Source organism: Oryx dammah, unplaced genomic scaffold (genome assembly GCF_014754425.2).
Source record: "Oryx dammah isolate SB20612 unplaced genomic scaffold, SCBI_Odam_1.1 HiC_scaffold_27, whole genome shotgun sequence".
NCBI lineage: Eukaryota > Metazoa > Chordata > Mammalia > Artiodactyla > Bovidae > Oryx > Oryx dammah.
The window spans coordinates 121,155,215-121,180,686 of record NW_024070211.1 but is presented as its reverse complement, the minus strand read 5'-3'; the positions used below and the strand labels follow the sequence as shown (position 1 = coordinate 121,180,686).

The 25,472-nt window shown below is 37.6% G+C and overlaps 1 protein-coding gene and 1 long non-coding RNA gene across 4 annotated transcripts in view; one reads left to right on the top strand and one right to left on the bottom strand.

Annotated features, from left to right (window-relative positions):
* ITPRID2 (ITPR interacting domain containing 2) overlaps window positions 1-17,251 on the bottom strand; it is a 37,318-nt gene extending 20,067 nt beyond the window's left edge. For 2 of the 3 annotated variants that reach the window (XM_040227744.1, XM_040227747.1), the window contains exons 1-9: window positions 16,774-17,251; window positions 16,399-16,444; window positions 13,464-13,513; window positions 12,575-12,631; window positions 10,303-10,342; window positions 10,119-10,217; window positions 8,715-8,923; window positions 7,160-7,860; window positions 1,494-1,566 (exon numbers count right to left, since the gene is read on the bottom strand). In XM_040227744.1, the coding sequence (XP_040083678.1) occupies window positions 1,494-1,566; window positions 7,160-7,860; window positions 8,715-8,923; window positions 10,119-10,217; window positions 10,303-10,342; window positions 12,575-12,631; window positions 13,464-13,513; window positions 16,399-16,444; window positions 16,774-16,981 (1,483 nt within the window). In that variant the 5' untranslated portion in view covers window positions 16,982-17,251. The remainder of the gene's footprint in view (window positions 1-1,493; window positions 1,567-7,159; window positions 7,861-8,714; window positions 8,924-10,118; window positions 10,218-10,302; window positions 10,343-12,574; window positions 12,632-13,463; window positions 13,514-16,398; window positions 16,445-16,773) is intronic. The other variant, XM_040227746.1, reaches the window with a different exon arrangement.
* A 231-nt stretch (window positions 17,252-17,482) lies between these two features.
* On the top strand, window positions 17,483-25,267 carry LOC120853988. The gene is made up of 3 exons (XR_005718896.1): window positions 17,483-18,538; window positions 24,138-24,210; window positions 25,038-25,267. It is a non-coding gene; the product is annotated as an uncharacterized LOC120853988 (long non-coding RNA).
* Window positions 25,268-25,472: the final 205 nt, after the last annotated feature.

The following is a 25,472-nucleotide window of genomic DNA, read 5'->3' as shown; positions in this document are numbered from 1 at the left end:
GATCTGAGATTTAGATTACTGTAGCTTCAAAAATTCTATTACCAAAGTGGGAAGTATTTTCATACATGCGCTGTGTGCATTTTTACTAACCTTGTGAGATGAATATATTACCAGTGATTCAAACTCTGCCACTAGGATTAACATACTTGCATATCACATCAAAATTTGGAAGGCTACTTTCAAAAAAATGACTAAAACACTATTGTTCTTTCTCCTTCTTTCATGCATATACACAAAACTATTTTACTGTTAATTTACAAAGATGTGATTCAAAAAAAGTTACCATTTTTAGTTATGTCACCAGAAATAAGAGCTCTTACAGAAGACAAGAGGAAGAAACTCAGATGTGAATACAAACCACATTCCATCTTTCCCACTACAGGAAGCTTACTCCTCAAGGATCTTAAGCTAATTATACTGTTTTTATCCCCCTTTTGACACAGGGTAAGCTGCTTTATCCAATGCATCCCTTTACCTATCTAAAGCAAAGATTCCTGGATGGCTATGAACTCCACCTTACAGCTCAGGAACACATATATTTATGGACTCAAAAAGGGAAAAATATTAAGCAGTAATGTTCATTTCGTGTCTGACCAGAACTGTGGTAACCTAGGGAGAGTGGGGATCTTGTTTGTCAGTACTGTACTGCAATAAAAAAAGAAAATTTATATGCAGATTGTTTCATATGGAGTCACTCCAGAGATCAGAAGAGAACATGTAATTTCCTATTCTAGGAACATACATATGAATCTTTGCTTTAAAAAAAAACACAAAAAAACAGGGTGGTTCAGCATGTGTAAAGTTTTAAAAATAAATACTCCTACCTTCAGTGGTCATTTAACTTCTCTTCTCCTTTCCTTTCTCCCTAAATCTCCAAAGCTTTACAACTTTAAAGATGATCAGACATGTTTTTCTTGTTGCAAGTTAAAAGTGAAAGAAATTGATTCAAAGAGTCTTTGGTCAATAATTAATAACTCAAGAGAAGAACAGTACCTACAGCAACTCACCTTTGATCTAGTTTGAATTTAACTAGCTTTAGCTATCGCTGAGAAACTGGTGTTTTCTGCCAGAGGCACATTCATGTATTATACCTAGGAGCTAGATTTAAGTAATGAAAAACCCAGAGGTGGCTAATATAAGTCTATATCTCAAACATAAGCATGTAAAAAGCAGGCTTGATTTTGTTGCTCTATCACTTCCCATCTAGCCCTTGTGCAGAACTAAAACATTATTTAGAACACACATAATTGTGCAAGGAGGTCATTACAAGATAAGTGAATTAAAATTACTTTATGAGCACAAAAGTCTTCAGGAAGATACCGAAGATTCTACAATCAAACCACAATGAAGCATGCACACCTGTGTTCTTGATTTTCTTTTTATTTTTATAAGCACTGCAAAAACTGACCGATAAAAAAAAAAATACCTTTTCCACATCACCCAAAGACATTGCGGTAATGTGCTGAGATACCAGTGAGTATGGGTTTACTTACCTCTTTTTGACTTGTTAAGACCTAGCTGGTAAGTGGTTGGAACATGAGGAGCTTCCCCCTCTGTACTTTGGACCTATAGAAGAGTTTTAGGTAGTTAAAACTTGAAGAATCTGTGGCAAAGAAAACTACTTCTTAACAATCATTTACTAACAACCAATCTAACTAAGAAGGTACCAATGCTTTATATATTTAAAAAGTGCAATCTATCTCAAAACTGCTATAATGTCCCACATCTCAATTTTGTGATCTATTTTTCAGTTAACAACAGGACTTTAAGTTTATAGCTAACAAAGAAAACTAACTACATGTGTGAAGTATAATACTTCATTAAAAATAAGTTGCTATTAAATGAAAAACAGAGCCACAAGAAAAAGTTCTCTAAATGCTAAACTCAAAAGTGTAAAGTCAGTCCCAGAGAAACACTAATACACTCACTGCAGCACACTGGCACACACTAAAGGCAATTACAAGTCTTGCATCTTGAAAAACAGCACATCATGCTCCCATTGCAAAATCTTACAAAAGTCCACACATTTTCAGGTTTCACATAACCACTCATGTGTAAGACGGCTTTGTCTTGACATAAATGCTCTTTTAAGACACAACTTGGAAGTTGTATGCAGACAAGCAGGTTTCATTACAGGATTAAAATGTAAAAGATCTTAGCCATAAATTCGCCATGAAAATTATGTTCAAAAAGATACCAAACCCACAGAAGCTGTCCTTTCATGCTGTCTTTTTGTTTTCCTACCTGAGCAACTATGTAATTTAGGAACTGCCTGATTCTTTACTCATCATACCTACTCCTCCAATATTCTATCTATCCTAACAACTTAACTCTATCCTAAAATTAAATATTTGTGGGAGTATAATACTAATGCCCAACAGTTTACTGTGTAATGATTTGTACTTAAAATACTAAATAACATACTAGTAAAGTGGGAAAACTCACCAAACATTTGGGCTTTTGGCCTTGAACAAACTGGAAGGTAAACAGCAAACAAGTTTTAGATAGAACCCCGTTTTTTAGCTATGAATCTCATTCCAGAGTAAGAAATATTCCATAGGAATGAGAGTGGAAAAGCCAATATGAAAAACTTAAAAGGTTAAAGATCTTATTATCCAGTTTTAAAACTGCTGATTTGTGCTTTGTTCTTAGCAGTAGCAGCAGCTACATAGTAGAACATGAATCCATGTTTACCTATCTTTTGAAAACTGAAAGCATACTGGTCATTTAAAACCATCACCTATAAATTATATATAAAATAGTTTCTACTATTCTTTGTTATTATCAAAAAATTATATTCTTCAAAGCAGCAGACATAAGTTCAACAGGAAAACCATTGTTTTGTGTGCAAAGAAACAAAATTCATTTTCTTTTTATAGTCAATAGAAGCTCTATTATTAGCCTCTATTCAGGCCTAGCCTACTTCAAAGAGTTTTCTGTAAACCAAATATGAAACAGACTGAAAAAGTGTAACAGAAATCCAAATATCTCCTTAATTTTATTCTAAGAATCTCAGCTTAGGCGAAAGATTATGATCTCTCATTTTTAAATGCATAATTATCACATATTCTATTCTTTGTGTGTGTGCTCAGTCGTGTTCAACTCTTTGCAACCACACGGACTGTAGCCCTCCAGGCTCCTCTGTCCATGAAATTTCCCAGGCAAGAATACTAGAGTGGGTAGCCATTTCCTTCTCCAGGAGGTCTTTCCGACCCAGAGATCAAACCTGTGTCTCTTGCACTGCAAGCAGATTCTTTACCACTTCACCATGGGAATTCCCTATTCTTTAGATTTATAAAATTAGTCACAAGATAACATGACTTTAATATATATGTATCCTCAGTGAACTATCCTTCAAGATGCTACTCCAAAAAAAAAAAAAAACTCCCTCTCTCCCTCCACTACAAATTCCATAATTCCATAATTAACAAAGAAAAAAAGAACAAGGCCCTTAAAAATGAGCTGACAGTATCATATTTTACTAATAAAGCCACTAAAGTTAGGATCCTTCCTCCCACTTACGCAAAATCATCAATCACTCAGAAGACAGGAAAAGACTTGCTAGCAATAATGGCTGAATTTCATAGCTTATTATGTTTCATTATCAGTTCCAGTTGTGCAGAGGAAAGCATTCAAATTCAACATGGGGTGCCCCACAGAAAATTATAACCCAAACACAGATCTGGAGATTTATTTGGCAAGACTTTTCCTATTCCATGGTTTTAAATCCTCAGTGAAATTCTGGTCATTTGCTACAACTTGATCTTTTATCAACTATAGCTAAATACTGATAACTGAAATGAGTGATGGATAATGGGTATTCCCTCTACTATTTGATCTCTGGGTAAGTTTGAAGCTCCTCATAATAAAAATTAAAAAAAAAAAAAAAAAAACCACTAAACCAAAATGATAAAATCACTGGGTCTCAGTGTCTTGGGATTTAAAGCTGTAGGAAAACAGCTTTAGAATAATCCACACGTTTGAGTTCCTACATTTTAAAAATGTTTTAATCAAACAAAGATTTCTTTTTGAATCAATGTCCTGCTACCATGCAGATACCTAGTTTGGTTTTTCAAAGCCTGTCACATTTATCTTGACTGAAACACATCTTCTTAGGCACAATACTGTTGTGCTGTGTTTTATAGAGCAGCAACACATAGAATGTTCTAACTGAAAGAACCCTTCCTCTAAGATTTAAAAAAACTTATACAGTAAAAAGGTCTTCCCAGGTGGTGCTAATGGTAGAGAACCCGCCTGCCAGTGCAGGAGATATAAGGGACATGGGTTCAATCTCTAGGTCAGGAAGATCCCCTGGAGGAGGGCACAGCAACCCACTCCAGTATTCTTGCCAGGAGAATCCCATGGACAGAGGAGCCTGGCGGGCTACAGTCCATGGGGTTACACAGAGTTGGACATGATTACAGTGTCTCAGCATGCAAAAAAACAAAAACCAACTTAGTACAGTAAAAAAACAAAACTGAAGCTTCAAAAATCACAATCCTAATTTTTAATGATACCTCAAAAAATTCAAAGGAAAGAGTTATTTTCCCAAAGAAGTGCCATGAAGCTGTGCATTGCATGACTTGAGTGCTTGCCAGTGTCTGACCCTATTAACCAGTCGGACTGTACAAACTGTATGGCATAATCAAAAGGAGTAGGTTTGTACAAAGACCCAAATTCAAGTCTTATTCTGAAAGACCAATGGAACAGCTTAACTGTCAGGTATTTGACTGGTTTGGGATTACTTTAACTCAGGCCAGTAAATGTAATAATAAGAATCCTGAAATTTAATGGCTAAAAATAAGTAATGAAGTACATTGGTTAAATCAGTAATCAGTGTGAAGACAGGATTAGAAACATTTACTAAAACATCAGTAGGTTAAAAAACTGCATATGCAGCCAATAGTATCTTAATTTAAATATAAACTTATTTATAAAGAGACACAAGGCAACTTATTTACAGAAATATGTAAATAAAAGCTCTTCTTCCTTTAACGTTCAAAGTATAAGAAATTTTTCCTTTACACCTAAAAGATGAACAATTGCTTATAGAGTAAAATCATTCTGGTTTAACTGTGAATCTTTCATACTACTAATCTGTGGCTCTAGACAGTTACCATGATGTATCTATTCAAAATAAATTATTTCAAGAACACAATAATAATCCAAGCAAGTCATTAAGAATTAGAAAACTCAAGAGTAGGTCTTCAAAACTTTCAGATACACTGAAACTAGCCTGCAAGATAGTTTCTATAAGGTAAATTGATTTTTAATTGAAAATAGTGTCTGGCCTTTTTTTTTTTTTTCTTAAGAGATAGTCATTTTCACTCTCCAAGGCCTGGCTCAGTCTTGTCATCTATTTAACTCTTTTTACATTTAAATAGTTCTTCTCTCTGTTCCTGGTGACTGTCAGATCTTACCTTCTGCCTCAAGGGGACCAGGCAGCTTCATACACAGAGCCACGTCTGCAATTTTTTCTCACACCTAGTTACCTAGAGCAGTTGGCATTCAAGTAACCTGAAAACTGGCTTACTGGGAGACAGTGTGTGTGCTCTAGCTTATATTTATTCGCTGTTTTTACAAAAGGAAGAAAGTTCCCAAAGGAATCAAGCCTCAAGGGAAAACAGTGCAAAAGAAAAAGTAACAACCTACTTTGAATGGGATCTAAAAGTTTGCTTTAGTAAGATTGTTCTCTTCATTTGTTGGTATGATTCAACAAGCTTGGGAGAAAAGGAAATTAAAGAAACACACTATTTCCTTTCTTTATCCATTGTTCTACAAGCTTTCTTTAAAGTTCCCAAAGGGATTAAAAACACAATTCTAAGAGGTTTTTATCCATATTTGAAATATATCTGAAGAATAAGGATTATCCTTAAAATTCCCTGTATTTACAACATAGCTATGATTGACTATGTATTATTTTTTGAAAACAGAAATCTTCAGTTATTCTTAAACCATCCGTGCCTGTAATCTTGGACTTCAAAAAAAATACACTTCCATGTGAGGTTACTTTCTTCAGTAACTGCTCTTGCCAGCAGAGGGAGCAAAAAAAATAAAATAAAATAAAATAACCCTGCCCATAAAAAAACAACCCAGTTTTAATGTTCACTTGCCACCAAAGTACATCTATCTAGCACTTAATAAACATTGTAAAGAACTTTTGTGTATGGTATCAGTAGCAAAACTCTGGCTTAGAACTCAAGAATTCTAGAAATTAAAAAGCAACATGTAAGAGTGTTTTTTCATCTGAGTCACTAAATCAGGTCTACAAGTAACCAGCAAGTATTTGCACTCTAATCGACTGTTATAGAAGAGGGGCCCTAAAGGAAGGCAAGAAGCTACACTTTAGGAATGCTAGGACAAGTTTAGACCAAAACAAAGACAAAAGAGTAACTGAACAATAAAACGGAACAAAAAGGTTCTATTAAAGTTGTCATCTTCTGTTCTTTCTAGTCCCATACCCAGCCGCTAAGTCGCTTCCGTCGTGTCCGACTCTGTGCGACCCCATAGACGGCAGCCCACTAGGTTCCGCCGTCCCTGGGGTTCTCCAGGCAAGAACACTGGAGTGGGTTGCCATTTCCTTCTCCAATGCATTAAAGTGAAAAGTGAAGTGAAGTCGCTCAGTCGTGCCTGACTCTTAGCGACCCCATGGACTACAGCCTACCAGGCTCCTCCGTCCATGGGATTTTCCAGGCAAGAGTACTGGAGTGGGGTGCCACTGCCTTCTCCGAGACATAGCCTCAAAATCTTCACACTTACCCTTCCACTGAGATAACATTAAGAAAAGCTTGCCCAAAGGCACACAGCAATTCAGTGGCCCAAACAGAACTCTAACCCATCTGACTTCCAAGCCTATTATCTCTATTATGCAATAATGATCTGCGTTTGAATATCCTCTCTCAGGGCATTCTCACAGCATCCAGCTGTTAAAACTGAGACAGGAAAACAATGGAGACAGAAGATCTAGAAGAGCCATTATACTGACACCACACGGTCCAGTGACGTCTCGGGTTTGTGAAACAAAAAACCTGAGAAGTTAAAATCAAGATGATTTTTTTCTAGCATACATCCATTCATCGCCTTTCATTTTAAAAACATTTGGGGGCACCTTTTTCCCTAACTCACTGTTTGAAACAGTCCTCAGTAATTTTCCACCTACCTCTTCCATTTCAAAGGAATCCTTCTGCTGTGCCATTATATTTCTTATGGATGGGATCACCAGTGGTGCACATGGCTCTTTTTCAGGTGTGGACAAAGGGACATTTTTCAGCTCCCCGCCATTTTCCAGCTCACTATGACTGGACATGTTGAAATCACTACCTAAATCCGTTTCTAGAATACCAGATTCCTCATCCAGTTTATTCTCATGACTTTGAGTTTCTTTACTTTGTCCACTTTCAGCTTCATGGTTAAAATTACTATTTGCTTCAGCAGAAAGTCCATCAATGTCAGAATTCTCCATAAAAGCTGCTGAACCACCTGATACTTCCTCTTTAACTGTAGCCAACACAGAAGACGACTCTTTCTTCTTCACAATTTTTTGAGACTTCTGATCGTTTTTATTGCCACTTTCTTCCATCACTGAAATGTTTACGATCTTTCCTTTGTCAACTGCCAGGGAAGGAGTACTACCTTCTCCTTTCTCTGTTTTTTCAACACATAAGTTTAGTTTAGATAGTGTTTTCATTAAGCGATTTGCAGTGTTACTTCGGGTTAAAGGTGGAGGCGAGTCTGTCTCCTTGTTAGAGGTCACTGAGGACATACTTCCAATTCTCTGCAGGGGAGTCCCAGAGACTTGGGAATATAAAGAAGAAAATGCGTTGGCCACAGTAGTAAGCACTTCAATTTGACGAAAACGGCCTATAAAAGTAAAAAAGATAATAATAATATATATACTATACACATATTATTAATTAAACCATTATTATGGTCCAGAATTTCAATAATTGAACTACTTAGATCACAAAGATTATGAAACTAGATTTTTTTCTTTATCTAACACTTAAAACCTCTACTGTGGAGAGGGAGAAAGATTTTTCACTCTTAAGTACTAGAATTTACATTTTAAAAACTCAGAAAGAAGGACAAAGCATAATGACAACACAGAATAAAATAGACAGGACTGCTATTGATCTATAGCTGTGACTCTCTTTTGAGGTGTTGAACTCTTCCAAATGTTAAGAATATATAAGTATATATTTTATACCTAATGGGAGGGGGCTTGGATTTACAGATCTCTTAAAACTAATCCAAGGACCACGTAGGTTCCCACTGTTGGGGATTTCTGGTCAACAAAAAATAAATAAATAAATAAGCAGAAGATTTAACATGAAAAATCATCAAATCAGCCAGACCTTTATAGATTTATATTGGAAAGCATCTGAAAGTGACTGACCTCAACTAATAGTAAAAGGCCTCTCCTTTATTTATTTTTTTTGGAACAAAAGCAATCTGGAGATATGTGTAAGGTTCCACAGGTAAGTTACATTCTCCAATGTAACACTTAAGTGGAGAATGGGGTGGAGGGATAGGTAAATTAACTTCTATAAATAGAATAATAAAAATTTAGAATAAGCAAACAGCTATTGTATTAACCTTAGTAATTAAATTTCCAAAGTTATTCTTAGAAATTAGTAAGGCTTTAAAAACAAGACCATCTTGCTGTGTAGATGCCATAATTTTAAAAATAATATGCTAACATTTAAAAACCTTACTTGTTAAAGCGTAATTTGGATTTTCTACTTCCATCCGTTGCATTTGTGCACTCAGAAATACTTTAATATCTATTCCTCTGGCAAATGATGATGAATTAAAAAATCTGGAAGGAATTTTGGAAGCAATATCTGGTTCATCTCGTCCAAATCCAAGATTATAAAGGATTTCTTCAGGGTCTTCCTCATAAAGTTCCAACAATTCTGAAACACTAAAAAAGAAAAAAAGAAATATCAAGACGTAAAAGAAGTTTATAGTCCACATCACATTATAAATGAGTTCCCATCCCTACTTTCCTATGAAAAGATCCTCTACCCCTTCTACTCTTTAAACCGTTATTTATTTCAGCATCTTTATATATTATGCACCAAATGCGATTAATAACCCTTAAAAAGAGTCTGTTCTTTCAAGCTGTTAGTTTTGAGAAAAAGAGCTAAGCCCTAAGAACACCCTCAGTAAAGAAACTGTCTGATTCCTCACCTTATTTTTTTTGTCATTTTAAGAGATGTCCAGTAAAGCAGCCAAACAATTAGAGGACAGATGAGGGAGAGTAAAGAGTAAACAGATTAAAGAAAAAATGAAAGTGGAAAATGGACTAGGAAGTTTGGTACCAAGGGACACCCTGCAGAACTTGAGTTTTTCTGCTATCTTTTGCTGTCCTAGAAGAGGCAATACAGGTAACGACTAATCTCAGAAAGGTGAGGGAGGAGCTTACTTTCAACTTTGTTCTAACCACTTGCACTCAGGAAGCAGGCCGTAAAGTAAGGAGAGTTTGGATTACACAGGGGTCAATTCCTGCTCTAATTCTATTGGGAATTGAACATTTTGTAACCCTTATCTCTCATGACAGTGATAATCCAAGCTGAGACTCACTGGAGAAACCAGGAATGTTAGAGACAGAACGTGAGCAGAGGAAATTTCAATTTGTTTCAGAGATAATGTTCAAATTTCAAAACAATAATCTGGACAATAAGCTGGTTGCTTATGCATACATATTTGCTTATTTTTATATTTTAAAGATCTTTGGTTTTATATGAAGATAAATCTATGTTTCAATATCAAGCATTAAATTAGAAAGATTTATTCTGATATTTATATCAGAGTAACTCAAGACTCTAGCAGAATGGAAAATTTTGGAAGTAGAAATTATTCCACTATGGAGTTCCTCTCTCACAGGGCTCAAAATACTCATTATGGATTCCAGCAACATTATTAACATATTTGTTAACTTTTACTTAATCTTAATTTTTAAAAAAAGACACTTCGGTCACTTATGTTGATCTATGAAACACTCTGGATTCCTTTTGACGTCATACTGTCAAGCCAAATCCAAAGGCTGAAAAAGTGATCAGAGTAGATCATCTTACAACACAATATAATTGCAGTATAAGGTCAGAATAAGGTACCTTGAGACTGTCCCACTACTTTTCCCAGATCCAGTGGAATTCATACTTCTCCCCTTCTGATGAAACTGCAGTCTTCTCTCTTTGGCCAAAATATTACTGCTATAAACAAAAGTAGATTATATAAATTTTACCTTCACAAATATTCCTAATGTTTAGAAAGGAAAAAAAACAAACAGCTACATACCAATTATCAATTTGCGCATCAATTTCATGAAGGTGGTTCGCTAAAGGTAAAAAAAATAAGTGGAAAGCACAACTGTTAGCAAGACAATAACTACTGTGATACAATCATTTAAAAAGCAAATTAGCCAGATTATTATTGCTAAATGTCTAATATAACAAACTCTTGTCCTGGCACATTAAATCTGTGTCATTAAAGATAATATACAGATAGGTAAGAAAAGAAATCAGTGGCTTGTGGAGGGTGTTTTTGGTTTTGTTTGTTAGCAACATAAAATTACTTCCACTGAATGTTTAAGATTAAAAGACATATAAATAACAAATTAAATTTAATAGTTTGAAATAAGTAGTAAGAAGATATGTGGTATGTGTGGTTCTAATTACTGAATTTTAAAACTGTTAATAAAGAATACCTAAGAAGTAAGAACTTCTTAAGTGTTTAATAACAATATCTATTCCTAACATGGCTTTTTTAAGGCTAATAATTCACTCCAGTTATAGCCAATTTTTCTTGCATCTACTTTGAAATTTTCTACTCATTTCAACATATGTTCTCCTATAAAAGTTGCCTTTCAAGTTTATCCTAGACTTACAAGTTCTAAACAAATAAATGCTATTAATGTTTAAGTCTAGAGTAAGTTAAATTTACTGTATTTAAATTTTATGGACAAATATAAAGAATAAAATTATTAAAAGTGTATCTATTCTCAGCACATCAGACTTTTTCCTTTTTTCATTTCTGATCTGCAGAGCCATGGCAATTTCTTATCCAACAGAAATGTGTCTAACACATAGCATTCAATAAATATTTACTGAATGAATGACAATAATCTTAAAGCAATTTTCAGTAGAACAGCATAATAGCTCCACTTTTCTCTGAGACATACTTTTTGGGTCTGGCTTCCAATAAAATCATTCAATATGGATGAATAGGCAGAGCACAGAGTTTTAGGGTAGTGAAAAACACATTATATGATATAATGATGGATAAATGTCATTACAATTTTGTCTAGACCCATAGAATGTACAAGACCAAGAGTGAACCCTAGTGTAAGCTATGGATTTTGGATAATTATGATGCCTTATTCTAGGTTCATCAACTGTAACAAATGTACTAGTCTGGGGTGGGGTGGGGATGTTGACAACAGGGAAGCTATGCATACATAGGGCAGAAAGCATATGGGAAACCTCTGTACCTTCCCCTCAATTTTTCTGTGAAAAGAACGGTTTAAAAAAAAAATGAAGTCTTAAAAAAAATTCCATATTGTGAAGCTACTAAGGTAGTTATTGAAAGTGCTATTTACAATAACATTGGAAATGTATTTTAATACTGATTGGGGAGCAGGAAGTTTAAGCTTTACAGTTTATTTTATAGAGTTTATTCCTGGAAAAGATATTAACAGAAATATAAAAACTAACATATTCACATATTCTACAGAGTTTTCAGTGTCAGATGGCTCTTAATAAGTAATCTATCACACAGATTGACTTCAAACAGCAAAATATCAAGAATATTAAATTCAGTGGGTAAATTCACTATACATCAACTTACAATTCAAAAAGATTTAATAAAATCCTTAATTCCTTTTTTATAAAAAGCACTCATTAATAACCCAGCTATATAGTAACCAATAATTTCAAAATACCAATAAAACAATAAAAAAAATTCTTAACTTTACATTGTGAAAGCTTTATTATGAATCTGCAGGAAAAGATAATCTGTGAAAATTTAAACATAGCACAATACACTTTTAAAATCCTAATGCAGCTTTGAACAGACATCAGTATAATGATTTCTAATTAACTTCTAGTAACTCTAATTTGTCTTTTCCTTTAATCTTCTAAAAATCTGGAAAAAGAGGAAGCGAGGAAAGACAGGAGGCACTTGAATGCAAAAAAAAAAAGACAAGCTGCAGCTGTATACCTCACACTAAAATAAGTTTCCCTGTAATTTTCTCACATATAAATATTTAAGCTTCCTTTTGTGGGACAAGTCTTCCCTCAGTTGTATCACCATTATTTGCCCCAAACAGTTCCTTTAGAGCATTAAACTCCAATGAAAACCTTTGAGTATTTCACAATGGTTTTCCAGAGCCATTTCTACAGGTCTCCAAAAGGCTCTCACTAGATTAACACATAAAAGTTTCTGTAAAATGTATCTGAGCCAATTTCAAGAACTTTAATTCTGAGGGTCATAAACCTGAAAACATGTCACTTTCTCTCTTTTTTTTTTTTAATTTTAAAACTATATGGAAATACAGTTCTTCCAAACATACCTTCAGCTCCCAATGACAAATCATCTTCAAAACTTCCCCCATTTCTCACAAGCACACCTGAAAGGAATATCAGAAGATTCATCCCAGTATCCTGTCCTTCCTGACCCCCACATAAAATCATTGTTTTAATTTAAACAAACTGACCAAGCAAAATATAAGATAAAGGATTTCAGACACGAATGTCCTCATAAGTTACTCTCCTTATAATTTCAGTAAGAAGTCACACGTTTCATTGTGAAAGAAACCAGGTAAAATTGCTAGAAGCTAGAATCTACTGGCTATTTTATATTTAATAAGGCTTTAAGATGTTGAATTAGATAATGTATCTTATCCAACAGTTTCACTGAAAACCAGATTCCGATACAGTCATTTCTTTTACCCCCTTATATTAAGTTGGGAGCTCAAGTTAGATTTTCCTGATACTGTAAATAGTTTTTATATACCTTGCCACTACCTGCACATTCTTATTGTACTTTGAACTTTGGAATTCCACCTTGCACAGGTGGTAAAATTTCAGGTGTGGCAATTTCAGTTCATGTAAGCAAAGAAATGCTACACTAAAGCTGACCTAATTCACTCAATATATATTTTCCCTATGTTTACATATCACATTTCTATATTTAATTAGTCTTGATAATATCTAACTGAACAATAAAAATAACAAGTTTCACATTGTGCAAAGGCTTAGTAATTTGTTTAAACTCACCACAGTTTTTATAGTTCATGACAAGGTTTCTCCCTTTTGGCTTTCATCTTAGAACTGCATATTTTATAAACATGAACATGACTTTTATAATTTATATATACACACACACATTCACTTTCACTCCCAGGACAATAAAGTAGGACCCTCATAAAGAACAGATTTAGAAAGGCAACTTTCTCTTACCCTTGAGAGTACTACTGCTTTGTTCATCCAGTGAGGCTCCCAAAGGGGTACTGAAATCACATAAACATATCAGCCTTAGTCTTGAAAAGCTGTCTGGAGAGCTGCCACTGCACTGCCCGACACTTTAAAGGGTTATAGCTAAGCAAGCTTCTAATCACAGTTTAACATTTCTCCCCAACACACAGGGAATGCAAGTAGATTACATAAGTAATATGCTACCAAGCAAATACCTATCATCAAGTCAGCTCACCAGGAATGATTTAATCACATGTCTGATCTGCCAGCAATTAAGAGCAAGAATGGCAATTACAAATGATATGAATTGGCATTTTCTTTGCAAAAACAGAAAAAAGAGAATGACAGTAGGCATTTAGAAAATGTCTGCTCCTCTCAATCCCTTCTCTAGAAATAAGAAACAGAATTAAAAGAAAACAAATCTTTATCTCAATAAAATTAAAAAGTCAGAGTCTAGTTAGAAATAAGGCTCAACAGTTTTCTTAAATCTCATCTAGCATATTAGAGCGCCACTCAGTGCCTCCCTTAGCCCAACTATTATCTTTTCTGATAACAATAGAGAAGTTTGGAATTCATTTTATGCTTTTAAACTGAAAAAATACATATATTCTTCATTTAACTCTGAAAAGATTACTAAAAAGTTGGCTTGAGAATCTCTTAAGAATTAGCCATTACTAAAATTCTTTCACATTCTTATTGTTCAAACAAGTCTTTTAAATGCAAAATATCTCTTTCTCAAAACTAAGCTAAAGAAACAGATTATATTATTATAAAAGTTCTACTTTGTGCCATAAGTCTTTTGTCAGTAACAATCTATACCTGTTATAGATTCACACCGGACATGAAATCTATCATAAAAATATCAGTTTCAAAAAAATATTACTGAAATGCTAATGTTAAAAGTTTCTACAAACAAATACACAAGCAATGGCAATTCTTTAAAAATTAATGTTTTTGAAATCTAAAAGAATAAGCAGTGCCCATAAAAGCTCTACGTTTTTGCACATATTTTAAAAAGCTAAACTTTATGCCTTCAAAAAAAGTCATTCCTCTTCCACGATGGCTTCTTGTGTAGGACAAAACATGGCATTACTCCTGCATGTATCTCTACTGGCCTGGGCACCAACAGAAGATGGCAAATGAGCAGACTATAACTGGCATTCTGCTTCAGAAACAAGTCTCTCACTCTCATAATTGTTCTTACAAATCTTATCACTCTTATCTCTTCTTAGATGCTACTTTATTCAAGCAATGTGTTTCCACTTAGCTGGTGGGGGGGGGTGGATTTTTAAAATAAAGACTCCCTTTAAGGAAAAACAACAAGGTATCTTCTTTATTCAGGATATAGAAAGCAACAAGAAACAAAGATTACTTGAGAACCTATCATGGGGGAATATGTTGTCTTTAAATCACCTGTACATAATATATAAAGTAGACTAATTCTAGGAAGGATCCTAAATTGTTAGAGGAAAAAAAAAAATACAGTCACATATATCCTACAGTCAAATCTGTGATGATTAAAACTCATAGTAAAAGACTGTTTGTTCTAGCTTTCCAGAGTACAAATGAATGTCTCTTTTGTACAGAATAGGTGCAACAGTAGGGAACAAGAAAGAAATTGATGAAAGAAATCCATGAGGGAAGACGCAAGAGAATTTAGAATCTGCCTACATAAATCAAGATTAGCAACAAAACTTCAGCAATTTTCAGAGATCACATGTCCTGGTGAATGTTAACATCTGCCCATTACATCTGTAAAGTTACACTTATTTACTGTCTGCTTGATGTGATCTCTTATACAATCTTAATTGCTATACGTCATAAAAAACATGATTCTTCTCTTGCTCTTAAACATTTTTTTTTGTATTTTTACAAAGAGGGTCCATATATCTCATATTTCAGAAGGGTCTGTGATATCCCGAATAAAAGGAGTTCAATAATGGAGTGTTCAGCAAGGCTCCAAGCAATTCACCAAAACAGGATACCAACAGAGCAGTGGCCAGTATTTTGTGTCTTTAGGGAAGAAAAACAAACTGGCATATATAAGAATCAGTTCTCTCTCCTCTCCCAAAAAAGACTTCCCAAACTCTGGTACTTGGACAAAAGGGTGAAGAAAAGCCCAAACTGAGATGGCAAAAAACATATACAGAAAAAAACACCTTAACAAAAGTTAAAAAACCTACATTCTTCACAGGAGATTTTTTAAGTAGCAAATAAGTTGGAAAAAATAATTAAAATATGAAACAGGCACATTTTACTGTAGTAAGATATGATCAATCTCCTCTGCACTTTCAAACATTTCTGTACCAGCTATCAAAGCATGTAATTAAACTGATTTATGTAGCCTGGATGTCTTCAAAGCTCTATTTCCCTTCTGTGAATTCCAGGGCCATCTGACAAATCCACGTCCAAGGTGTAAACTAGAACAAAATTAGCTAGTTTTAATAGCTCTCCAAACAGAATTAAGGCACCAGCATAAAGTTAAAGCCCAGTTAATGTAGCTAAGTAACTTAAACTCATTTAAAACACATTTGAAAGGGAAATGACTCTATGCCAGATGTACAGATGTCAAAACAAATGCAAAATAAAATACTGTGTGAAATGTGACAAGTCTTTCCAATAAAAACGGGCCAGCATAATAATACGGCATGATTATCTGTTTTAGGTTTTCTGATCTCTGATGCTAACATCACGCTCCGGAACTGAAGTCCCAACAACTGTAAAGTCAACATGGTCACCAAATAATCGGCGGTCACAGCACTTCCATTTCTAATCGTTTAAAGGAGGAAGCTATCCGCCGGCTTACTTTCCGGTTCAGAGCTTATGAGGTTCACGGGACCCACAGGGACGGCGGCCCGAGTCACTCCGCCCGGGCGTCCCAGCTGAGCGGATCTCCCCCCGGACGCGAGCGAGGACTCACCGGCAGTCCTTGAGCCATATCGCGATCTTCTCGTTGGGCACGTTTCCTGCAGGACAGAGGGGACAGCTCGTTACCGACCCCCGGGGAACTCTGACCACGGGGTCACCCTGGACACCCCCAGGGAGAATCTTACTGGGGACAAAATGCAGCCTAAGCCACACGTCGCAGTGACCACCTGAAGGGAAATGATGGCACCGGGGTGTCTGTGTCGACGCTGGAGACGCCTTGCCAAGCGCGCGCGTTTAAAGGTCGAAAGTGTCCCCTCTCCCCCTGCCTGGAGCCCAGAGCAGTCGCCCAAGGCGCACGAGACTTTCCCCCGCCAGCCCGCACTCCCCCGAGCTCCCCGCCCGCCGCTGCCCGGCCGGGCGCACGGACCTCTCCCCGCGGCCGCCGGCAGCTTCGTTCCGGGGAGGTCGTCCTCGTCCTCGTCCTCGTCCTGCGTCGTCGCCTCTGTGGACAGGTCCTCCGTCTCCGACGCCTGCCAGGAGCCGCGGCACTTGGCCCAGGCCTTCCTCCTGCGACTCGCCACTTGCCACTCGAGTTCCTCCTCCGCCTCCGCCGACGCCACCAGGGGCCGGTCCATGGCCACACCGGGGGCTCCGCAGCCCCAGCCGGAGCCTGTGAGAGACGCGGCGGCGGCAGGGACCCCCGCCCCTAGCTGTCAGCGCCCCGCCGGGCTGGGGGCCCCGGGGAGCCGGAGCCGGCGCGGGAGGAGGAGGAGGGGACGGGAGGGAGGGAGGGAAGGAAGGGGAGGGAGGGGGCGGAGGGCCGGCGCTTCACATGAAGCCGGCCGGGCGCGGCGCGGGAGCGCGAGTGGCCCGAGCGAGCGCGGCTGGGAGCCGAGCGCCGGCCGGCCCCCTTCCCGGCTCCCCGCCCCCGCCTCCGCCTGACGCCCAGGGGCCTGGCCGGCAGCCGCGCGTCAGCGCGCCCCTCCCTCGGCGGCATTCCACGCCCCCTTCCGGCCGGAGGCGCGCGGGGCGGGCGCGGCGAGCCCGAGCGGGGAGACCCGCCCCCGAACCCCCGCGCCCGAACCCCCGCCCTCCGCCCCCCGCCGCGGCTTTTTCGCCTGTTTGTAGGTTAATAATCTTTGCTTTCTCTCAAGTTCTCCTCGCAGCCTAAAAGAGAAGGAATGTGGAAAGGCCAAGTTTCCTTAAACGTCCTTCTTCACCTCAAAACAAGTGTCTGCTTGGGCTCCCTGAAAGTTACTCTTCGAGGAGTCCAAAGAATTCTGTACAAGGAACTGTGGAGAAAGCTAGGGAAAAGGGGCGCATACTTGGTATTTGTCAAAATATTGGTCTAAACAGGAAAAGACTAGACTTCGTGGAGTGCTACTTTATGCTTAAGAACGTTATTTAACGTGGCTGTTATGTAGGAAATTGAATTAAGAATGATTTAAGCAGGAAGTTCCACGTTGAAATTGGACATAAAGAGGTGAAGGAAAATAGAGTGAGAGACGTCTGAGGAAAGTAGAAATATTTGAATTTGGGTGCTACTAGATACAAATGATGTCAAGGTTTGGAATTATTTTAAAAACGAGTTTGAGCATTTCCTTTTGTTGTTTTTAAACTCTTACTAGCAGAAAGACTATAAAATACTAATCAGCATCATATCCAAGATCCAAAATAGCTTTCCAGAGTCATCACGGTATCATTCTGGGCCTTTACAGTAGTAAAGTATGAGGGGGAACTAGAACAGGCATACTGGTACATCACTGCCTTGAAATTTCACTATTAATCTTTTCTTTGAGTCTCAAAAACTTTGGTTTTCAAGAGCCCTATAACATACTACAGCTAACAGTTGAATTGCCCTGCAAAACAGGCCAGAGTCTAGCTGCCTGTAGGAAAGGTAAGCAGGAGAGCCAGTGTGGATGGTACCTGGAGAGAAGGCATTGAAAGGGCTGGTTCAGAAGTCCCAGAGAACCAACCTTGCTGTGTTCAGTTTCATTCGGGGCCCAGAGGGACCCCAACTTACTTAGCTCTGTCATTACCACATGCTGTTGTTGACTCTATCCTAGCCTCTCAGTTCATTCCTTTTCTTTCTGTCCAATATCTCCATGATCTTCAAGATCCAGCCAAGTCAGAAATTTTCCTGGACTGCATCTTTCCACCACCTCTGGTCACATCTTTTCCACAGTTCCCTGGTATGTAACTGAATGTCTGTCTCATTTATTTTGGGACTGAACTTGTGCAGTAAATAATATGACTGGCTTCTAAGGGTATGTCTGGCTTCCTAGGCAGCCTGTAAAGGGAGACACCAAAGAACACTATTCTATATTCTTGCATCCTTTACACTTTTAGCACAGTGCCTATCCCATGAGGAATACTGAGTTCTCAAGGTAAATTTTCTATGCTTCACATTCCTCAGAATGGACAGTCAAATGGATAAAATACTTGACTCTATGTTGTATCTCTTTGGCCTATTGTCTTTAGTTTTGTTGTTTAAATACTTTTAAACAACGAAGAATTTTTGAGGATAATGAACCACATTTTATATTTAAAAACCCAGCCACCAGGACCTCCCTGGCAGGCCAATGATTAAGACTCTGCGCTTCCAAAGCAGGGGGCACTAGTTCCACCTCTGATTGAGGAGCTAAGATCCAACATGATGCATGGCATGGCCAAAAAGAAAAAAAAAAAAAAAAAACACCAAGTCAAATAATAAAGGGGGGGAAATGCCAGCAGATAAGCTTAGAATAACGTTAGATAATAGCTTTAGTGCAACAATTCTTGAATTTCTAATCCCACAATCATGTTTTATTCTACATGATGATTTTTAACCTAAAACACTGAGGGTATAGAAGTAATAGAGAAGGAAATCTTGTAACAGCTATTTGAACAGTAATGACTTTTAATTGTATTCTCAACTTTGAGATTTTACAAAATTTCCCGTTTCATTTATTCAAAAATGAATAGCACAGTACACATGAGGAGAGTCTGTCTGTTTGCTTGCTTTGTCAAGGATTTTTTTTTTTTCCAAACAGCTACTATATTGTAGACCAACTGCCACTACACGTTGCAGAAGTTCTACATAAAGAATAATGTTTGAATTACTAATCCCCATGGGCTCCCCAAGTGGTGCTAGTGATAAGGCCGTTCAGTTGTTCAGGCGACCTCATGGACTACATGGACTTCATGGACTGCAGCACGCCAGGCCTCCCCATCCATCACCAGCTCCCAGAGTTCACTCGAACTCATATCCATTGAGTCAGTGATGCTATCCAGCCATCTCATCCTCTGTTGTCCCCTTCTCCTCCCACCCTCAATCAGGGTCTTTTCAAATGAGTCAGTTCTTCGCATCAAGTGGCCAAAGTATTGGAGTTTCAGCTTCAACATCAGTCCTTCCGATGGATATTCAGAACTGATTTCCTTTAGGATTGACTGGTTGGATCTTCTTGCAGTCCAAGGGACTTTCAAGAGTCATCTCCAACACCACAGTTCAAAAGCATCAATTCTTTGGTGCTAGCTTTCTTTATAGTCCAACTCTCACATCCATACATGACTACTGGAAAAACCATAGCTTTGACTAGATGGACCTTTGTTGGCAAAGTAATGTCTCTGCTTTTTAATATGCTGTCTAGGTTGGTCATAACTTTTCTTCCAAGGAGCAAGCGTCTTTTAACTTCATGGCTGCAGTCACCATCTGCAGTGATTTAGGAGCCCCCCAAAATAAAATCTGTCAGTGTTTCCGCTGTTTCCCCATCTATTTGCCCTGAAGTAATGGGACCAGATGCCATGATCTTAGTTTTCTGAATGTTGAGTCTTAAGCCAACTGTTTCACTCTCCTCTTTCACTTTCATCAAGAGGCTCTTTAGTTCTTTTTCACTTTCTGCCATAAGGGTGGTGTCATCTGCATATCTGAGGTTATTGATATTTCTCCTGGCAATCTTGATTCCAGCTATGCTTCATTCAGCCCAGCGTTTCTCATGATATACTCTGCATATAAGTTAAATAAGCAGGGTGACAATATACAGTCTTGACGTACTCCTTTCCCTATTTGGTGGTAAAGAAACTTCCTGCCAATATGAGAGACTTAAGAGACAACAGGTTCAATACCTAGATCAGGAAGATACCCTGGAGGAGGAAGTAGTAACCCACTCCCAGTATTCTTGCCTGGAGAATCCCATGGACAGAGGAGCCTGACGGGCTATAGTCCATAGGGTCACACAGAGTCAAACACGACTGAAGTGAATACTAATGCCTACAAGGTGGAGGAAGAAAAATATTTATACTAGATGCAGATAATCCCATCCAGCATGCTATAGTGGAAACAGTAGAGTCTTTGGTGTCAGACTGAAGTTTGAAATCTGTTCCTATCTCCTTCTGTCTCTTGTATGGCCCGGGTGTAAAGCAGCTGATATCCCTAGCTATCACATTCCTCATCTTTGAAATAGTGGTCATGATAACTGCATGCCCAAAGGTGAAGTGAGGATTACATGAAACAAAGTAGATGTTCAGTGAAAGTGAAAGAAAGTGAAGTCCCTTAGTCCTGTCCGACTCTTTACGACCCCATGGACTGTAGCCCACCAGGCTCCTCCATCCATGGGATTCTCCAGGCAAGAATACTGGAGTGGGTTGCCATTTCCTTCTCCAGGGAATCTTCCCAACCCAGGGAATCTTCCCGACCCAGGGATCAAACCCAGGTCTCCCGCATTGCAGGCAGACGCTTTAACCTCTGAGCCACCAGGGAAGCCCACAGATGTTCAGTATCACTACTGAAATTGGCATATTGCACAAGACAAAAATCAATCTCATGTGGGGATTTATTCTTATAGTAAATGACATCTATGTGCTTTTGCAGCTGAAATTTTTAAACATTATAAAGTCAGGCTAGGACAGAAAACCAACTCCAGTTAATTTAGCCAATTTTAAATAGAAAAGCATATATCAAAAGTGAAACATGCTCAGTATAATTCGTTACTGATAAAGAAGGCTGAGTGCCAAAGAATTGATGCTTTTGAATTGTGGTGCTGCAGAAGACTCTTGAGAGTCCCTTGGAGTGCAAGGAGATCAAACCAGTCAATCCTAAAGGAAATCAACCCTGAATTTTCATTGAAAGAACTGAGGCTGAAGCTGAAGCTCCAATATTTTGGCCACCTGATGGGAAGAGCTGACTCATTGGAAAAGACCCTAATGCTGGGAAAGATTGAGGGCAGAAGGAGAAGGAGACAACAGAGGATGAGATGGTTGGATGGCATCATCAACTCAATGAACATGAGTCTGAGTAAACTCCCGGAGACAGTGAAGGACAGGGAATCCTGGTATGCTGTAGTTCATGGGGTTGCATACAGTCAGATATGACTTAGTGACTGAACAACAACAAGACCTTAACATATTCCTCCAAATTACAAAACAAGATTTACTGGTAGGAAAACTGGCTCATAGCTCAGTTGGTAAAGAATCTGCCTGCAATGCAGGAGACCTGGGTTCAATCCCTGGGTTGGGAAGATCCCCTGGAGAAGGAAATGGCCACCCATTCCAGTATTCTTGCCTGGAGAATCCCATGGACAGAGGATCCTGGCAGGCCACGGTCCATGAGGTCACAAGACTCAGACACGACTTAGCGACTAAGCCACCAGTCACCATACTAAGGCAGTTTGGTTCTAGTTAAGGTATTGTTTCTTCAGTATTTACATAATTAAAATTTTTGGGGGGCATCAAAATCTTAATAATTCAGAATCTGATCAGAAAGTGGTATAGTGTTGCAGTTTACCAAATTGAAATATAAAATACTACACTTTTTATTTAATCTGCCATTCTATTTACTTAACACCTTCCAGATCCCTTTGTCATAATAATAGAATTATCTGGAGGAAAGAATTCTGTATAAAATAAGTTTGGTGAACTCTGCTTATTCTCATCTCCCCCAATCCCAACCCAGTCACAATGAATATTAAAGACCTGAGAAGTACTCAATTTTCTTTTTTTTTTTAAATAAAACCAGCAATTAACCCAGCATTTCTAAAGTTCATTTCAACATGTAATCTTTTGGACCCCCTGAAGGAGAAGGCAATGGCAACCCACTCCAATGCTCTTGCCTAGAGAATCCCATGGATGGAGGAGCCTAGTAGGCTGCAGTCCATGGGGTTGCACAGAGTTGGACACAACTGAGCGACTTCACTCACTTTTCACTTTCATGCATTGGAGAAGGAAATGGCAACCCACTCCAGTGTTCTTGCCTGGAGAATCCCATGGATGGGGGTAACCTTAGTGGGCTGCTGTCTATAGGGTCACACAGAGTCAGACACGACTGAAGTGACTTAGCAGCAGCAGCAGCAATATAACTGTTAACATTTCCAGGGATACTAGTTTAATGATTTATAGTAGGATAAAAGAGGATGAAAGGAAAATGTTTCTGAAGCAGTGAATTCTTCAAAAACTTTCAAAGATTTGTTTACAAATCATATAATTATGCAGAAAGGTGGTTAGTTTGCCTTAGATTGTTTTTTTTTAATATATTTTAAAGTCATTATTAGCCATTAAAGTATTTCTGGTTATTGTATATATTTTAAAGTAATAAAATTGAGTATTTAAGGTCTATAATTTAAACCTATTACCTATTGTCTGGTTTTTTCCACATTAGCAAAACTCTTACTATACTAGTTCACTGTCCTCATAAATACGTATTAACATAGCAAAATAATCTATTTTGATTTGCCTCATTTTCCCGAGTATACATCAGAAGATACAGGTGTTTATATCCTGGAACTTTGCCTTACAAATTATTTATATAATCTGAGTAAATTTATATACTTTCTAATTTTGTACAAATTAAAGACTTGTCATTTATCGCTCATTTCACCATTCCTAGGTTACAAGGCCTTCAGTTTGCCACACAGTGCTAAATTTACCCTCTCCATGGTAAAACCTTTCAGTCTTCTTGTCTTCTTTTCAGTGGCTCAATTTTCTGGTGTTTCTGAGCAACAGGTAATAGATGGCTCATCTATTCTTCATCAACAATGACATGAAGCAAGATTATATAACAGTATAAGCTTTATTTGTTTCACGAAGAAACTCAAAGAAGGTTTTGAAAATCCTCTTAACTGGACAGAGTAACACATGGGAAAGCCAACATGTATTTAATTCATTTGTGAAGCTTTAAGATCAGTCCTTTTCTTCATTTCCTTTTCAGTCCTGCCTTAAAATATTGCTTTTAAAGGACTCTGATGTTTTGAATCATGAAAGCTTTGGAAAAGGTATATTTATTGATATCAAATGCTCAGTATTTGCCACTTGAATTAAACATTTTTCTGTGGTACACAACAAAACAGGAGGACGTCATTATTGCATTTTGCAGTTTTCACAGTTCTTTTATGTGATCAATTTACTGATATGCATTTTCTTCCTAATTTAAGATTAATTCCTAGCTCTTATGTTACCTATATGATTCTTCCTATTTAAAGGCATTTAAAACTTGTAAAATATTATTTCACTATGCATATATTTAGCATTATATGTTTATTATAATTGTAACCTCTCCTTCCACCACATTTTATGAGGATCAAAAAAACAGGTTGGTAATTAGATGAGCCATGTATCTATATAATACTGATAATCTATAAAAGCTTTAAATGGTACAGACCTCACAAATGGTTCTTTAAAATATACAGCACCCCCCCACCCCACCCCACACACATACAGTCCTTTTAAGAAGTAATTCTGATGTGTTCCTGAACCTGAATAAACTATAAACTGCACTGACCTCTCCTACCACGTTTCCCCTCTCTAATCTCCCTTTTGCAGCCCCTTCATGCCCATCTCAGAACAATCTGCATTCAGAACAGGACCGTTTACAAGTTGAATGGAGTTATTTTGGGTGAGTCATTGAAAACACAGTACAAAACCTTTCCTCACTCACCAGAAATGCATTTTCAAAATAAAGCCAAAGAGAACAAGGCTTGGCAAGTTTAAGGACAAAATGGGGAGAGAGCAGGGTTTCTGCCAGACTCAGTCAGGATTTTGCTCAACCATTTTTGGCTATTCTTTACATTCAGCTCCACCAACTTTCCTTACCATCACTAACCAAAATGCACAAGATTGAGCAGGTAAGCCATCAAAACTAGGACATTCAGTTTCAACCAGCTCTGCACTGGTAGGTAGGATCAGTAGATCCCTGAGAATTTAGTCACAGTTTAAAATCCCCCCTTTTGTCCCCCTGAATTCAGAGGTTACATACTTACTTAATAATTTCTTTTCTCTGATTAAATCATTTTGAGAAATAATGATTATAGGCAATTTTTAGAAAGTTGTGTATACATTCAGTATGCAATCTTTTAAAGTAAGAGAAGTTTTATAAGTTAATCCAAGAATAAGATATTAAAGAAAATAGAGCTATAGAGACAGAAAATAATAAGCTAGTTCCTAAGAACTTTTAAAATTGAATTAATATAAGTCTATACAATGACTTGATAAATTTGGGGGTTTTAATATGCAGGTATTCAAGATTCATGCAACAATCTATACAATGACTTGATAAATTTGGGGGTTTTAATATGCAGGTATTCAAGATTCATGCAACAATCTATACAATGACTTGATAAATTTGGGGGTTTTAATATGCAGGTATTCAAGATTCATGCAACAATGTAAGGTCTTATTTATTTATCTATCTATAAAACATGTCACTCACCTTTTATCCTGCAGAGTACTTTCTAGCTGAAATACAAGTGATTACTCTTCTGCAACCTATTACAAATCAGCTGAACCTTACATCTCATAAATGAAGAAAAACCTAGAATCTGCAGGGAGACATCCTTAATATAAAATGATAATTTAGAACTCTTTCACTGTAAAATTTGATAGTCCCTGAAAATCATGTTTGACAAAGGTTGACCCAGTACATTACTGTGTGCTAGTTAATACATCCTGTAGAGGATCCTACTCTTAAAAGGGGTCCCTGTTCACAAAGAGTCTATCCTCAAGTGGTGGGGACAAGCCAGGCTCTAATGGATATAATTATGCAAATATTCTTGAACTGCCTGCAAATTATCAGTTTCCACAGTCAAGGTGACAATTATTGGTTAGGCAGAATGAAAACTCTGTGTTTGAAAGTTAATCTGGCTATGGAAGCATGAGGGT